This window comes from Euprymna scolopes, chromosome 39, assembly GCF_053919585.1.
Source record: "Euprymna scolopes isolate OS-2025 chromosome 39, ASM5391958v1, whole genome shotgun sequence".
NCBI lineage: Eukaryota > Metazoa > Mollusca > Cephalopoda > Sepiida > Sepiolidae > Euprymna > Euprymna scolopes.
Genome location: NC_136520.1, coordinates 72,517,155 through 72,533,799, shown reverse-complemented (window position 1 = coordinate 72,533,799; position 16,645 = coordinate 72,517,155). Strand labels below are relative to the sequence as shown.

Sequence of the window (16,645 nt, the reverse complement as noted above, 5' to 3'; positions counted from 1 at the left end):
TTTCGTTATATGAATGTATGTCTTGACATGTTTATTTGTTTCATTATATGAATGTATGTCTTGACATGTTTGTTTGTTTCGTTATATGAATGTATGTCTTGACATGTTTATTTGTTTCGTTATATGAATGTACGTCTTGACATGTTTATTTATTTCGTTATATGAATGTACGTCTTGACATGTTTATTTGTTTCATTATATGAATGTACGTCTTGACATGTTTATTTGTTTCATTATATGAATGTATGTCTTGACATGTTTGTTTGTTTCGTTATATGAATGTATGTCTTGACATGTTTATTTGTTTCATTATATGAATGTATGTCTTGACATGTTTATTTGTTTCATTATATGAATGTATGTGTATGTCTTGACCGGCTATAAATATTTGTTACAAAATAAATGCCAAATAGGTTTTATTGCCCCCCCCCCGCCCGATAAAGGAGGGATTGAACCTAGTAATTCACTCCCATTCGTCTGTCCGTTCACTCATCAACTCTTATCCTCGAGTGGCCTCCACGCCTTTTTATATGGCTTGTTACACTTTTCTATTTCTTGATAACAAATTTGATCTGATTTGATAATGTGAATCCTTTCCATCTGAGAAATCGATATTTGATTCTGACCAGCGATTTTCTTTTTTTTTTTCTTTTTTATGTTTGCGCCATGTTCTGTGCACAAATATAGTCCTTTGATTAATTGGAGGGGGAGGTATGGACATTAAAAAAAACAAAAAAAAACACGAAGGACCTTAGAAATGAAGAAAAAAAAATCGTCGTTCATATTAAGAAAAATGAAAGAAAGAAAACCTTCCAAACTAGAAAATGAGAAATATATAGGGTAAAAAATAAAAAAGGAAAGAAAAAAAAAATTATAAAATAGAAAGCGGAGATCATACCGGGTCGCAATCTTTAATAATTTGCAATTGTATTCTTAGTACCGCCTGCACTGAGGATTGAACCTTCGACCTCCAAAAGAGTGTCACTAAGAACTAAATTTTGCCTAGTACTTTATCCATTAATATGTACTTAAGATTTCTATCTTGTCATGGCTGACAGAACGAGGACATGCTACCATTGTGAATTTATAAATACACATCATATTTTTGTCTTTACATTTCATGCTGTGGTTAGATGTTTCATGAATAACTTCTAATTTCTGTCTGATGCCATTTTGCTTATTTGCTTGCTTAGCAATATCCATGATAATTTTGTTGGCATTCGTTTCCCTGGTATCTTTGAAAATAGATTTTCCTTTCCTTATTTGTTGTGACAGGACGGATATATACTCGTTATTTTTATCTTTGCATATCATGCTAAGATTAGATGTTTCATGGGTGACTTCCAACTTCTGTTCATTTTGCTGAATGTTTGTTGCCAAAGATTGCCTGATTAGAACTTGACTCGATGTGCAACATAGCGCATATGAGCACGTGGGAAAATATTAACAGCAGCGAAAGATAGATGGATGGCAAGTGATTGCATTAGCAGCAGAAGCAGCATTCGAACGCGTATGCAAGTTAGTAAATGTGCGCAAGCTGGGACAAAAAGAAAAAGGAAAAAAGGGGCAACATGAGGTTGGGAAGAAACAAAGTCAAGCTGGACGAGATGGGTGTGTAAAGTGAAGGCAAGAATGGGCCAGAGTGCAGTCGGAAGAAAGAGAAACGTAAAATCCAGGTAAGATGGACATGTGACAGCAAGAGAGTAACATGTAATAAATTGCTCCGGATTTTTGTTTATTTCTTTTGTCTGTAACAGCATTCGTTTCCCCTGATATCTTTCCATTAAGAATTCTTTCTAGACACTCAACAAGCAGCAGAATCCCACCCCTACATTGTAGAGATTCCTAGATGTCGTAAAGCAATCTACTTGAATAGCTTTCTCCCTTGGACTGCTGCACTTTGGAATTCCCTCCCTGACCCCTGCTTCCCTGTCTGTACTGACAGGCAGAAATTCAAATGTAATGTGAACAGATATCTTGCTGCCCAACTCCATAAATAGTATCCCTGTAAATCTGGTCCCAAATAGTAGCCCCTCACGATTAAGTGGATCTGCGTCTTGTTGGGGATGAAATGACAATAAGAAAAGAAAGGATATCCGGTACTTATGGGAGGGACCACGTGAAGGTTGCCAACATGCTTAAGTGAAAGTGTTTGTGGAACAGCTTGGATTCGAACTTGACACACCAGGTTGTCATTCCGTGTCGTTAACCATTGAGCCACCGTCACCTCCCTATTACTGTTGTTGTGCATCATTCATTTGTTTTATATGAATTATTAATCGCATCTGTTTATCTGATGTCTTTCTTGTTAGAATTCCTTCTAAGATGACATTGGGTACTTACAAAATGAACCACGTGAAGGTTGCCAACATCCCTAAATGAACATGTTTCTGTGGAACGACCTGGATTTGAACTTGGCGCGCTCAAAATGTCGGTCCATGTTGTTTAACCACTGAACTACTGTCACCACCCTGCTTGTGCCACCCATCATCAAGTCATCAACTGTTTCTCTGTGTGTCTAGCAGCTTTGGGCTATCAACATTGATGTAGAACACACTTTCGACCATTTAGGATGACTAAATTAGTTCACTCATCTTTGATTCTCAACTTAAAATACTTGAACGGTAAAGGAACCAAATTAAAAAGGGTCCTGGATATGACCTTAAACTATATCCGATGGTGAGGGCCCCAGTTTGCAGGCCTTAGGGAGTGTGGAGCCACCCTTTAATTGCCATTGCTCCCAGGTCCACTCTGACCCGGAGTGGTAGCACCTGTTAGGGTCCCAACTATGGGTTAAATAGAACACGACTTAAAAAACAAATATACTATATTAAAAAATCGTTCTTCAAAATCACCAGATTCGGCATTAAATAACGTGAAAAGGGTTGATATGCCGTAAAACAAAACAACCAACCAACCAAATTAAAAAATAAATACATTAAAAAAAAAAGTAAATAAAAAAAATAACTGCAAAACGATGATTCTTTTTTTTTTGGTTTTTCCTTATAAATTATTTTTTATCAAATCTTAGACAATATTTCATTGTTCACATATGATTTTCTTTTCTAGGATCACATTTTCAAACATTTAGGAGTTTACACTGTGTCCGTGTCCGTGGAGAACAGTTTTGGAAAGACAAATAAAAGCTTAACTGTGGTAAGTTCTTGAATTTCCACGCTTGCCTTCAATATGCATCATCAACACATCCGTTTTACATGCCAGCATGTGTGGGACCACTTTGAAAAATTGACTTCCAAACTAACATTTCTCTGGCCAGGTCTTTATTTATCCCTCCTTATTTTCTTCCATGCCCTCTTTGGCCTTCCTCTGTCAACTGAACCTCCTACCATAACTGTTTTGCATCTACTAACCCCAAAACATCTCATCAATTCTTTCAATGTGACCATACCATCAAAGTCTTCTGTTCTGCACACATCTCCTTATACTAAGACTGCTGCTAATACCTTTGCAAGCCAGCCGTCCCACACCTGCTAACTTTTTCACACATGCCTATATGCACTTTGTTACAATATTATAACAATTGACAAAAAAAATCTGATGAACCAGAATCAAATATCGATTTTGGTCCCCTGACAAAGGAGGGATTAGACCTAGTAATTCACATCTGTTTGCACTTTTCTCAATAACCACGCCTTGGATTTTAAAAAATTTTTCACAAACATTAGTTATGGTGAAAGTAAATTTTTGCCAAAATGGATTTTCTGGGATAACTCTGGTTGCTCCCCCTAGAGGGCACTATAAGGATAAAATTGCCTCAGAATGGTTCATCTGTTCATTTGTTCAAACTCAATAACCATGCGTTGTATTTTTTTTTAATTTTGCGCAAACATTAGTCATGATAAAAGTAAATTTTATCAATAACAAAAGAAACAAGGTGTAAAGAAACTGACTTTACTTTATGTATTAGATGATAACATGTTGCAACAATCTACAAGAAAAACTGGTAAACCAGAATCAAATATGTTCAATTTAGCACTAATATCATTGAAAAAGGTATGAACTTACATTTTTTTTTTTTTTTAAATTAATACTTTTCATTTGAAGCTTAGTACTTTATAAAAATGTTTTTTTATTGGTGCTATCAACAATAGACCAGGCCCAGAATTTATTGAATGATGTGTTATATATTTTAAACAATTTATTAAGGACAAATTACTATAGCGCTTATAAAGCCATCATCTTTGCTATAAGTTAAAATAGTTACTTGTGTTTGACTAATTGTATACGATTAATCAATAAATGGCCATAGGAGGATATGCCCTAAAACAAACAAAACTAAGCAAATGCTTTAAAATGGGTATTAAAAACCAGCCAGCTTAGAATGATAAAATATGTATTGATGGCAGCCTTCTGTCTAATGAGACAATGGCGTTTTGTATCTTGTCTGGTGCACTGCAACATCTGCTCTGGCTAAAAAGTCAAAACTGGAGTTGGCTCTCCTGATGCAGGCCTGGGCAAGTGATAAGGAGACCTAGGTTTGCCCAGTTATCAGGGTCCCCATCTCAGCATTGCAGACAAACTCTGTTGGAATTGCAAGTCTGACCCAGCGCAGCTGCCGGAAAGGTGTTGCAGTGTTTCATCATCCACCTATCAGGACTTCAAACTGAATTTTTCGTCGAGGTTTACTCCCTTAGACTTTGCCTTTTCCCAAGGCATCTTCCCAAGGCAGTGGAGCTTTGTCCATAGCTGGTGAAAATTTGAAAATATTTCCAATTTTGATGAAAATAATAGCGATCCTCATTGTAGTTATGGTTTTATCAAAATGAAAGCAAAATCCGAAAATGATTTTTCTTACAAAGAGTTGTGCAAAAGAAATGCAAATTTCCGTAACGGTGACAATTTAGAAAATATTTTTGATTTTGATAAAAATAACAGATCCTTATCCTAATTATAGTCGTATCAAAATAAAAGTGAAATTTAAAAAAAAAAAAAAAAAAAGACTCTAGCAAAAGAAACACGAGTTTCATAATGGTGAAATTTCCAAAATAAATAATAAAAAATAAATAAAACGAGAACTATTTCTCTTAGTTTAGTTATTTCCTTTGTTTGCAAAAATATAATCGGAATAGCAGAAAGTATGAATAAATAAATAACTATAAAACGTACAAAAATAACCATTATAATAATTAGTGAAAATTTGAAAATATTTCCAATTTTGATGAAAATAATGGAAATCCTGATTGCAGTTATCAAAATAAAAGCAAAATCCTTAAATGATTCTTAAAATGAGTCGTGCTAAAGAAACGCAAATTTCTTAACGGTGAAAATTTGAAAATATTTTTAATTTTGACAAAAATGCGTATATTATAGTAAAAGTCACTTCAATTTTAATTTGTGATATATTTCTTTTATTTTTTATTCATTTTTTTGTCATTTTGAGAAAATTTTGATGTAAAGAAAATTTTCTTTTCCGTTGATAAGTGTAGTTTCCTCTTGTGTCATTTTACAATTATTAGATTACTACTTTAGGTTGTAAGCGATTTATTTTTTAATGTTGATATTTTTCAATTTGGTCTGCACAATATTGTGCATCTCTATAAATAAAAAAAGATATCCTATCTTAAAGGAAAAAAGGGCTAATCTCCAAAATGGCTTAAAATAGTGTAGGGTTTTTAGTTGCCTTTCACAAAAAAAATCAAAGTGAATTAAATTTTTGTTCTATTTTCGAATTGTTTCAGACTGAGGATTCTTATTTATTGATTTCGTATTAAAAGAACGATCAAGTTACAATTTGGTTGCCAAACATGAACCGATTATACCATCAATTTTTTTCAGCTTGGTATTAAAGATCTTTTCTAGCCTTCCCCCCCCCCCCAATATGAACTAAGCAAAATAACCTTTTCATGATTTTTTTTTTCCAGCTTAATATTATAGACCTTCTCAACATCTCCCCCCCCCCCCAAACCAAAAAAAAATAACCTTATCTTCATTTTCTGTTTGTTTGTTATTAACAAGTTTTGCCTGTTTATATTTTATAGATTGTCGATAGTGAAGAATTAGAAAACCTGGAGTTTTCCATGCTGCCAAATTCTTCACATTACATGGAAGTGGACAAACCCGTTCGTTTCTTGGTCTCTCTTGAAACAGCAACCCGCCAAGATACGGCTTTGGTTGTAAATTTCGGTGATGGCATCTTGGAAACGTTCTCCCTTGATGCAGCAAACACCAGTGCCATATCTGACTGCTCTGAACCGGTGTTCCTGCTCAAAGACTATGGAAATGGTTGCCAGCTTCTTGGAGAAATCTGCTATGTCTATATGAAACCAGGATACTTTAAGCCGCATATTGTTGCCAAAAATAACATCAGCAGCCTTTCCCAAAGTCTTGACAGACAAATTGTTGTACATGAGAGGCCAACGAAGATAGAGATCATAGCGAAACCCTTTGTCGCGACAAATGCAAAAGCGTTTTTCTTTGTTCTTTCTCCGTTGATGTCAGATATCACCTCTGTGTCATGGTTGATTAAACTAGAAAACCAAGTTATTCTTAACCGGACAGGCCTTGCACTGATGGAGCACGCCTTCCCTCAAAAGGGGCGCTACCAAATTACAGCAGTCTTCAAGAACAACAACAGCATTACAGAAAGAGTACAAAAATTAGTTGTTGTACGGGATGGAATCGAAAACGTTCTCTTACAACCCCTACCTTCATACCTTCTGAAAGTTGGACAAGACCTAACCTTCCGTGCAGAAGCATCGGCAGGCAACCAGGTTACCTTTGAATGGAGAATCGGAAATGAGGTCTACTCTACGCAGGGTAATTTAACATCAAGTCGAAGTCACGTCTTTCACACGCCTGGTCATTACAACATCAGCGTCAGTGCCTATAATGAAGTGAGCACTTTAACTAAATATTTACCACAGCAAATCATCGTGCAGCAACCGATCGAGTATTTGGAGCTTCTCATCAATAAGGTTTTACCTCATGACTTGCCCGTCTTGCTCTGCGTGAGAGTGATCCATGGCTTAAATGTGTCTTTGCTCTGGGATTTTGGATCATCCTGGGAAAGTCCGGATATTGTATTGAGGAATGAAAGCAAGCTATGTATCGAACATCGTTTCCAATACTTAGGATTCATGAATATTTCTGTCATGGCTCTTAACGAGATTTCTAATCTGACTGAGACTAGTGAAGTGCTTATCGAAGAACCTGTGAGTGATTTGGAGCTACAAATTCTACGCCCAACAGCTGTTGCAGTTCCCATCATGTTTTATGCTAAGACTAATGGTAAGTGTTTTTTTTTTTATTTCTGTATAATTTTTGCATAATTGTCAACCAGTCTTTTATTTCTATATAATTTTTGCATAAGTGTCAACCAGTCTTTTATTTCTATATAATTTTTGCATAATTGTCAACCAGTCTTTTATTTCTATATAATTTTTGCATAATTGTCAACCAGTCTTTTATTTCTATATAATTTTTGCATAATTGTCAACCAGTCTTTTATTTCTATATAATTTTTGCATAATTGTCAACCAGTCTTTTATTTCTATATAATTTTTGCATAATTGTCAACCAGTCTTTTATTTCTATATAATTTTTGCATAATTGTCAACCAGTCTTTTATTTCTATATAATTTTTGCATAATTGTCAACCAGTCTTTTATTTCTATATAATTTTAACATAATTGTCAACCAGTCTTTTATTTCTATATAATTTTTGCATAATTGTCAACCAGTCTTTTATTTCTATATAATTTTTGCATAATTGTCAACCAGTCTTTTATTTCTATATAATTTTTGCATAATTATCAACCAGTCTTTTATTTCTATATAATTTTTGCATAATTGTCAACCAGTCTTTTATTTCTATATAATTTTAACATAATTGTCAACCAGTTTCAGTTCGCAATGGCATAAATCTTATACGCTTGTTCACATATACAATCATTTGGTCGTCAGTGCTTTGTTTTTAATAAAGTTGTGGTTAAAACAATCAAGGGTTAAATGCGACACTCTATTGTCAAAACTCAACTCTAAAACTTGCCACTCTATTGTCAAAACTCAATTCTAGAACAGTGCGCATTACTGGTAACACTTTCTACTCTTACATCCAAATCCAAAATCAACCAAGTCTCTGAAAAATCATGCTTTTTATATCCAACCGGAAGCATCTCATTTGCATGTTAGGTGACAATATCGCAAGCAATAAAGAGAAAAGGCGACCATTTTTTTTTTTTCTTTTTGTCTGTATGGAACTCTACAGACTTCACAAGAACAGGGTTGTACTAATTTTTTTAAGTGCTTAATTACAGAAGAGCAACTTATTTTGTCTTTGGTAGCATTTCAGGCCACAAAAGTTATTATTATAGAGAGTGATAGACAAGAGTCTAAAAGAGCAAAGCCTCAGTTAAATATATTAGAAAGTGCTATGTTTGGAGTATTGCAAATATATGATAAACTTGATAGGTCTAATTACCTAAATCTATATTAATAGAACTTTAACGATCCTACCTATTAATTTGTTTGTAAACAAACCAATGATTTGAGTACTGTTGCAAGAGCGTGTGTGGATTTAATACACACTCGAGAAATATTTACGGCACTGATCCGTGATCCAATGATTAGAGCTGCCGATTGTCAATGCAACAGTTGTAAGTTCGATCCTCGGGTGGAGAAAGGTGTATGTCTAGACGCACTGATGAGTTGTGATATAACGAAACAGTACTGTATGTGGATGATTATATATATATATATATATATATATATATATAAAGTGACCTTGTCTGTGTACAGAATGCTCTCTACCAAACTACTGTCAATTCTAGGTCTACATACTTAAAACTTGATATGTAGAGGATTTTGACCTGTGGAACAAATTCGATTTGGTCTTTAGCTGGTAGAAATAGCTGCTAAGGGGTCGACATTGAAAATTGGAATTTTGCAGACATAAGTCGACTAAACGTGTTAATTCTATCCATGTGCAAATGTACATTTATATCTTAAACAGCATTTTGAAATTTTTGATATACATATGGCCTTAGCTCAGATGGCAACAAATAACACTTTTGGTTTTGCTTCTAGCAGATAGCACTCAAGTCATAGTTTCTTAACTTTTGAAATCACTAATATATCTGGGGTACAATATAATAATCAATAGAGAATTGGCTCTCTAATAATAAATACAAAATTTTCATAAATTAACATTTTTTTTTTAATTTTTTTAAAATTTTTTTTTACATAGGCATCACCACTTATCAAGGCCCAGAGGCCACTCGAGGATAAGGGTCAAAGAGTGTACAGTAGTCAATTGGACAATATAATAATCGTTAGTAATGGAAATTTGGTAAATTAACTTAGGTGGAACGGCTCATCAAGAACTTGTTTACGTTGGACTTGAAGACAACCATATTGTAGTCAGCTGGAAAGTAGGAAGACAGAAGACAGTTCCACAGGCGTTCTAAGAAAGAAACATTGTTCATGGAATCTACGTTTAGGTTTAGGCACAGATAAAGAGTAGGGGAAATTATTGATAGTGTTTTCAGCTAGATGAGCGTTTCTCGTAAAAATTTGGTGAGGGGGGAGCGGCCATAGATTGCAGCTCAGATGAGCGCTTGCTATGAAAATAACGATAAAGTAGAGACAGGCTACTATTGTAACTTATTAGAATTGACAAAAAAAAAATCAGTTAAAATCATTGTTTTTTTTTTTTATCTGAAAACTCCATTTATAGATTACAAAATCTCGTCCGAATAGTGTAGAAGCGGCAAAAAATTTAGTGACTTTATTCTGTACAACATTTTGGTTAGTTTACAATAGTTGTTGTGTTGATGTGTTATAAAATGGGAGCCTTACCCTACCCAGTTATTTTGACATTTTAAATAAAATCTACAAAATGTGTGTGTGTGTGTGTGTGTGCGTATGCGGTAAAAGAAAAACAAACTTTTATAACTGATTGCCAGTAGTTGACGGCTGTGGCAACATAAAACTGCTTTCAAAAGGCTCAGTTTTTTTTTTTTCTTCTTTTCTTTCTTTCTCTCCCTAGCTGCTTTAATATATGCAAACTAGAATGTAAATATAATTACCTACGTTGGAAGGAGGGAAAAGTCGAGACAAGTATACTTTATATGTAAATATATAATTACACTTTCAGCTGAGGAGGAACATGTGCAACAGGTGTTTTATAGATACTAGTGTAAATACTACGATCACCAAAGTTCCTATTTACAATGCCTCCCCACGGGACAGAGTTAGACACCAGGGTCGTTTTTTAACGCGGAGAAAAGGAACAAAAATTAAAAATTGTCTCAGTCGTGAAGGACTTCTCCTCCACTGACAGAGAACAAGAAATTGAAGTGCAGCATCTGAAAAACAGATACTACACTGTGATCTCGGCCCAAAGTTAAGCGACGTTGGATCTGGTCAGTTTTTTTTTTTTTTATATATATAAGGGAGTCATCACTTATCAAGACACGAAACAAAGGCCACTCAAGGATAACGGTTAATGAGTGAACGGTGGTTACTGAGACACCCGCATATTGATCCTTAGTAATGAAAAGTGGGTATAATTTTATCATTTAAGGGGACGATTCAAAAAGGACTTGTTTATATTCAACTTGTAGTCAGCTGGAAAGCAAACCAGTGGGACAAAGTTCCACAGGTGAGCAGTTCTAAGAAAGAAACTTTGTTCATGGAATTTGTGTTTAGAGTTAGGCACAGATAGTGGAAGGGGGATTGTTGATAGTAGTTGTAGCTAGACAAATGCTTTTTGTAAAAGTTTGGCAAGAGAGACCATATGTTGAAGTTGAGACGAGCACTTGGCATGAAGATAATAATAGAGCAGTGATATGTTTGTAACGTATCTTCAGTGAGAAAAGAGGTTGCAAGGAGAAAGTAAGGACATCGTTTTGAAACCAGTTTTGAATTTGGCACGGCAAGATAGGGTGCTCTGAGCAGCTTCCCCCTCGCCAGATGTGACAACAGTACTCTATTTTAGGATATATTTAGCTCTTATACAGGTAGGGAAGTGTGTCAAGAGTGAGATACCTTCTAGAGCAATAGAATGATGCAATCATTTTCCCAGCGACCTTGGCAACAGATTTGATGCAAGTCTTCCATTTCAGGTCAGGAGTGAAAATCAGGTCCAGAAACTTGCCAAAGCAGACAGCTTCTTTGAAACAAAAGCCATTCATATTGGTTGGAGCCAAGTGAGAGTGTTTCTGGTGAAAAGATAGAAGCTTGGTTTTTAGATTAACCATCCAACTTTTTACCCGTTGCACCACGTCTCAAGGTTGGAGGAAAGAGAGAGAGACTCAGTTCTAAAAGGGGTGACTATTAGACGACATCCTTTCTGATGGTACCAGTTAAGACCCGGTCCAATGCCGCTGAAAAAAAGTTTTAGCAAGACATACAGACATACATACATTTAAACAGACAGGTGAGATTTATATAATAGACTACTTTTACATTTTAACGGACCCAACACGTTGTAGACTCAGTCACAAGGAAACAGAAAAAAGGAGAAAACGCGACTAGCTTTCTTTAAACAAAAGCCTTTATTATATACTAGCGGGGATACCCAGCATTGCCCGGGTGTGTGGAGGTGGTGTAGTAAGAAACCCCGAAAAAAAAAAGTGGTAGTAGGGAGGGGGTCAAAACAACAGTAGTCAACCCGGATGAAGAGAGGTGTTGTTAAAAAAAAAAAAAAAAAAGTGGCAGTAGGCAGGCAAGCTCAAACCTGTAATGCGAAGGAGGAAAAAAAAAAGTAACGTGCTAGCTGATGCGTCCATGGCGAAACCAGAAGTCGAGAGCATTGAAATTAAGCGTAGTCAATCCAACAGAGACGATGACTTTTGCGAAAATGTTGATGAAAAAAGCGACCCCCTTCTTGTAGAAAACTGCCCAGTTGAGGGTGAAGGAATGAATGTTTTGTGGCCAATTTTTCAATATTTGTTGTCCGAGATGTCCAGCTTCCAAACTATACCTATCTCATGAGGATCCGTCACATGTATCAAAATTTTTTGACAGACATACAAACACACACACACACACACACCTTTTCTATATTAGACTAGCGTGGGTGCCCGGCATTGCCCAGGTGTCTGTAGGTGTGTGAAAAAAAGAAAAAAAAAGTGCTAGTAAGCAGGCAGGCTCGAACCCGCGACGCGAAAAAAAAAGAAAAAAGTGGTAGTAGTGAGTGGAGGTGTGGTAGGAGAAATCCAAACAACAGTCAGCAGCCCATGTGGAGAGAGGTGTTAAAAAAAAAAATGGTAGTAGCAGTGGGGGGGCAAAATGAAGGGAGGTGTTAAAAAAAAACCGTGACACAAAGGCGGAAAAGAAAGTGAAAGAAAATGTGACGTGTTACTGATGTTTCATCGTCCGACCGGAAGTCCGCAACATTCAAATTAAGTAAAGTCAATCAAACCGATACGATGACTTGCAAAAATGGAGACGCAAAAAAGAAACTACCCCTCCCTGTAGAAAACTGCCCAGTTGAGAGTGATAGAATTAGTGTTTTGGGCCAATTTGTTTCATATTTGTTGCCCAAGGGGTTGAGGTTTAAAATGATACCGGTTTGGTCAGGTACCATCGCATCTGTTGAAAGTTTTTACGAGATACAGACACACACACACACACTTTTTGCCTTTATATATATAGACTAGAATTTTCTGATATAAAGGGGTATTCCCCACAGTGATCAAAGCTGATTGGCTTCGACACCTGCTGGCCATGGAGGCCAGCAACTCTTTTTTATTTTTTTTTGTTTTTTGTTTTTCAAATCAGTTTCCCTTTTATACAAAAAAGCCAAAGAAACGCACGAAGAGTAAGAAATATCATGAAAATAGTGCAAAAGTCACTCAAATAAAAGATAGGCGCGACCGTCTTTCGTAAATCAGATATTATAATCTAGGGAGTATATAAAAAGTTCTAAGAAACAGTACCCTCCTCCCTCGGAACGGCCACCCCTTCAAAAGCCTTTGCTGGACATACAAAAAAAACCCCACACACAAACACACATTTTGCCTTTTTATATATATAAATTATTTTATTGGAATCCTTTGAGATAAGTAATTTGTGTATTTTATTTTTTGCGGACTGGTATCCTTGTCTTCACAGTTATTTCACGACATTTCATCTAACTCCTCCTCTGGCCGTCTTTAGGTGATTAACCAAGACAGGATAGGAATGTGGAGTCTTGTAACTGGGTCCCCAGTAATTACTGCCTTAAATAGATTCAGCATTCCATAGAAGTTGATGTTAAAACCATGCTGTATACCATCTTAAGAGAGATTCCGTTTACACTTAGAGAAATAAAGACATGAACATATGTAACGTTGTATACCTTTTTTTTAACTGTGTTACATCTTAACGAATCAAACGCGTTGTAGACTGTCGCAAGGAAACAGAACAAAGGAAAAAAACTTGACATGCTTTTTTTCTTTTTTTACCATAAAACTTTATATCAGGTATTTCCAACAACGCATTTTTCTCCTTCTCCGGCCACATGTGACTTTTCGTCTCTGCTATGATGTCACCCAGTACAGCACAATCTCGTTGACACACAGGTTCTCACCAGATCACCGAAGTTAAGCAACATTAAGCCTAGCCAGTACCAAATGAGTGACCATTTGGAAAAGCTAGGCGCTGTATGTACCTTCTTGGAAGGTTGAGCGTAAGGCCAGCACGCACACTCCGAAAAAAGAACTCCTCACTATAAAAGCATCTACAAAGTTGTGAATGGCCTATGTCCCTCCAGGGGTTCAACGCTATGGATGGATGGATATGATGTCACCTACACAACTTGAACACATGCTTTTCTGAAAACCACTCCACTGATCACACATTCTTCGAATATGTGTGTCCTTTTTTTTATCTCAGCTGTGACTTCACATTGCACACTGGCTCGGTCATTTTCATATGTTTTATGAGTCAGCGGCTTTGGTACACTATATAATTCAACGGTTTTGTTACACTATTTCAACGGCTTTGTCACACTATTTGATTGAACGGCTTTGTCACACTATTTGATTGAACGGCTTTGTCACACTATTTGATTGAACGGCTTTGTCACATTATTTGATTGAACGGCTTTGTCACATTATTTGATTGAACGGCTTTGTCACACTATTTGATTGAACGGCTTTGTCACACTATTTGATTGAACGGCTTTGTCACACTATTTGATTGAACGGCTTTGTCACACTATTTGATTGAACGGCTTTGTCACACTATTTGATTGAACGGCTTTGTCACACTATTTGATTGAACGGCTTTGTCACACTATTTGATTGAACGGCTTTGTCACACTATTTGATTGAATGGCTTTGTCACACTATTTGATTGAACGGCTTTGTCACACTATTTGATTGAACGGCTTTGTCACACTATTTGATTGAACGGCTTTGTCACACTATTTGATTGAACGGCTTTGTCACACTATTTGATTGAACGGCTTTGTCACACTATTTGATTGAACGGCTTTGTCACACTATGTAATTCATGACTGTGTTATATTAAATGAAATTTTCAATGTGAATATATGAAACGCATCTGATGAATGAAGAAACTGCACTCAAGTGTTTAGATAAATTATTATCATTGAGCTCTATCTGAAGAGATATCATTTAGATTAAAAGTGCATTTTTACGTTTGCAAAAATATATGCATATATTACATAATTTTTTGTTTCTGTAATTCTACTTCATCCCTCTACAAAATAAAAAGAAAAACAACTCTATATTTAGAAATTTTAAAGAAAAATCATAATTGCATCAGAATCAGGGGAAAAACTTTGGAATTGTCCTATCATATATATATATATATATATATATAAGTTAAAAAAAAAAAAAATACTCTGGCTGATTGAAACCAAAACCTAAAGACCGTTTGTCAAGTGCGATAACCATTAGGCCAGCTTGACATGTTCTTTCAGAAGTGTTTTCAAATCTACTTAGCATAATGTGAACAATGTGCGCATGCACAGTCATGAAACAGTTGACAGATAGAAATCCGAGGACCCCCCCCCATGTACCAATTCTTTAATTGTGACCCCTTAGCAGCTTTTTTTTTCATATAAAAACCAATTAAAATGTTTTTTCACATTTCTGATTACCCTATATACCAATTTCAAGTCTGTAGATAAAAAATTTGTTGAGTATATAGGTTGAAAAGTGCACTCACATTTTCACTTTGATAGATATATAAAAAAAAATTTTCTACTAAGTAGTCACCACTTATTAAGGCCCAAAGACCATTCGAGAATAAGGGCTAATGAATGTAAGGTGATAGTGTAATAATTGCTAATGGTGTAAATAGTGGAAGAATTTGATTATTTATGGGGATGACTCAACAAGAACTTGTTTACATTGGATTTGAAGGCGACCATGTTGTATTCAACTGGGAAGCAGGCTAGCGGAACAATGTTCCGCAGGTTGGCAGTTATCAATAAGAAAAGGACAAAAAAACTCATCTATTAATTCTGTTTCAACAATTTCGAGTAATAAACTGGAATAAAATTGCAAAGTGATAGCGAATGTGTGCGGCCATTTTACCAAAAAAAAAAAAAAACTCAGCAGAAATAATAAGCAGGAGTTTATGTTGAGTGAATGGTTGTATTGAATTGAAAAGTTTCAATAATTTATTGCACAGCAGGAAAGTAAAAATGTAAATATATTCTTCAGCAGGAGCCTTGCGTATTCATTTTCAGGTTTCCGATTCCAGACAAAATTCAGTCTGCATAACAACAACAACAATAATAATAATAATGATGGTGGTGGTGGTGGAAGCTCCTGAATATTTATGAGGAGAAAACTTGGCTTTCACTTCGGTTTGAAAAAAAAAAAAAAAGCAATAACAAAAAGAAAATGGACCCGTTCTTAAGATGTATCCATTTTCGTTGCTCATTGAACGACGAATATGAAATTTTCAAAGATAAAAAGACTATTTTAAGCTGTGACGGACTGGCGAAAGTGCTATTTCCAAAGTGTGTGATGGACTGGTGAAAGTGCTATTTCCAAAGTGTGTGACGGACTGGCGAAAGTGCTATTTCCAAAGTGTGTGACGGACTGGCGAAAGTGCTATTTCCAAAGAGTGTAACGGACTGGTGAAAGTACTATTTGAAAGTGTTATTCTCACAACGCTAGGGTTGATATAACCTTGGATCTTCTTCAGATGTATCTTTCTGAACTGGAACCTTTTTGTTAAATTCAGGAATCTGCATAGAATGTTGAACAAAATCTTTTATTTAATCTTCAGACGTAGTAAGTTTTCGTTCCATCAGCCATGACCGGGTAAAAATTCGAAGTAATTTGCAATTGTACTTTTGAGTGTCCGCCATACTAATGATTGAACTTTCAACTTGCAGAAGACTCTAACCCCATAATTGAATTTAACCAAGTACTTTATCCACTATGCCACGGGTTCTTGATAAGAACAGTAGTTCGAAGAATCCAGATATCCTGATTTTAACCTCATGATTTTGGGGTTATGTGATCTTTATGTAGATGATTTAATTCTGTAAATCTGCTATCCAAACAACGCCAGGTATTCCTGCTGGTGCTTGTATAAATTGTGACATTTCTAATGCCGAACAACGGTCATTAGAGTTTCTTTAAAGTCTTCAAATCTCACCGAACTTCGTATTAATCCAGGACCCTCTTTTTTTTTTTTTTTTTTTTTTTCATCA

At 35.6% G+C, this 16,645-nt stretch overlaps 1 protein-coding gene across 1 annotated transcript in view; it reads left to right on the top strand.

Moving 5' to 3' along the window:
• The window catches only part of LOC145263864 (polycystin-1-like protein 1), an 842,774-nt gene that overhangs the window by 359,457 nt on the left and 466,672 nt on the right, over positions 1-16,645 (top strand). Inside the window, exons 7-8 of the mRNA XM_080120938.1 lie at positions 3,070-3,156; positions 6,000-7,248. Coding sequence (XP_079977064.1) covers positions 3,070-3,156; positions 6,000-7,248 — 1,336 coding nt within the window. The remainder of the gene's footprint in view (positions 1-3,069; positions 3,157-5,999; positions 7,249-16,645) is intronic.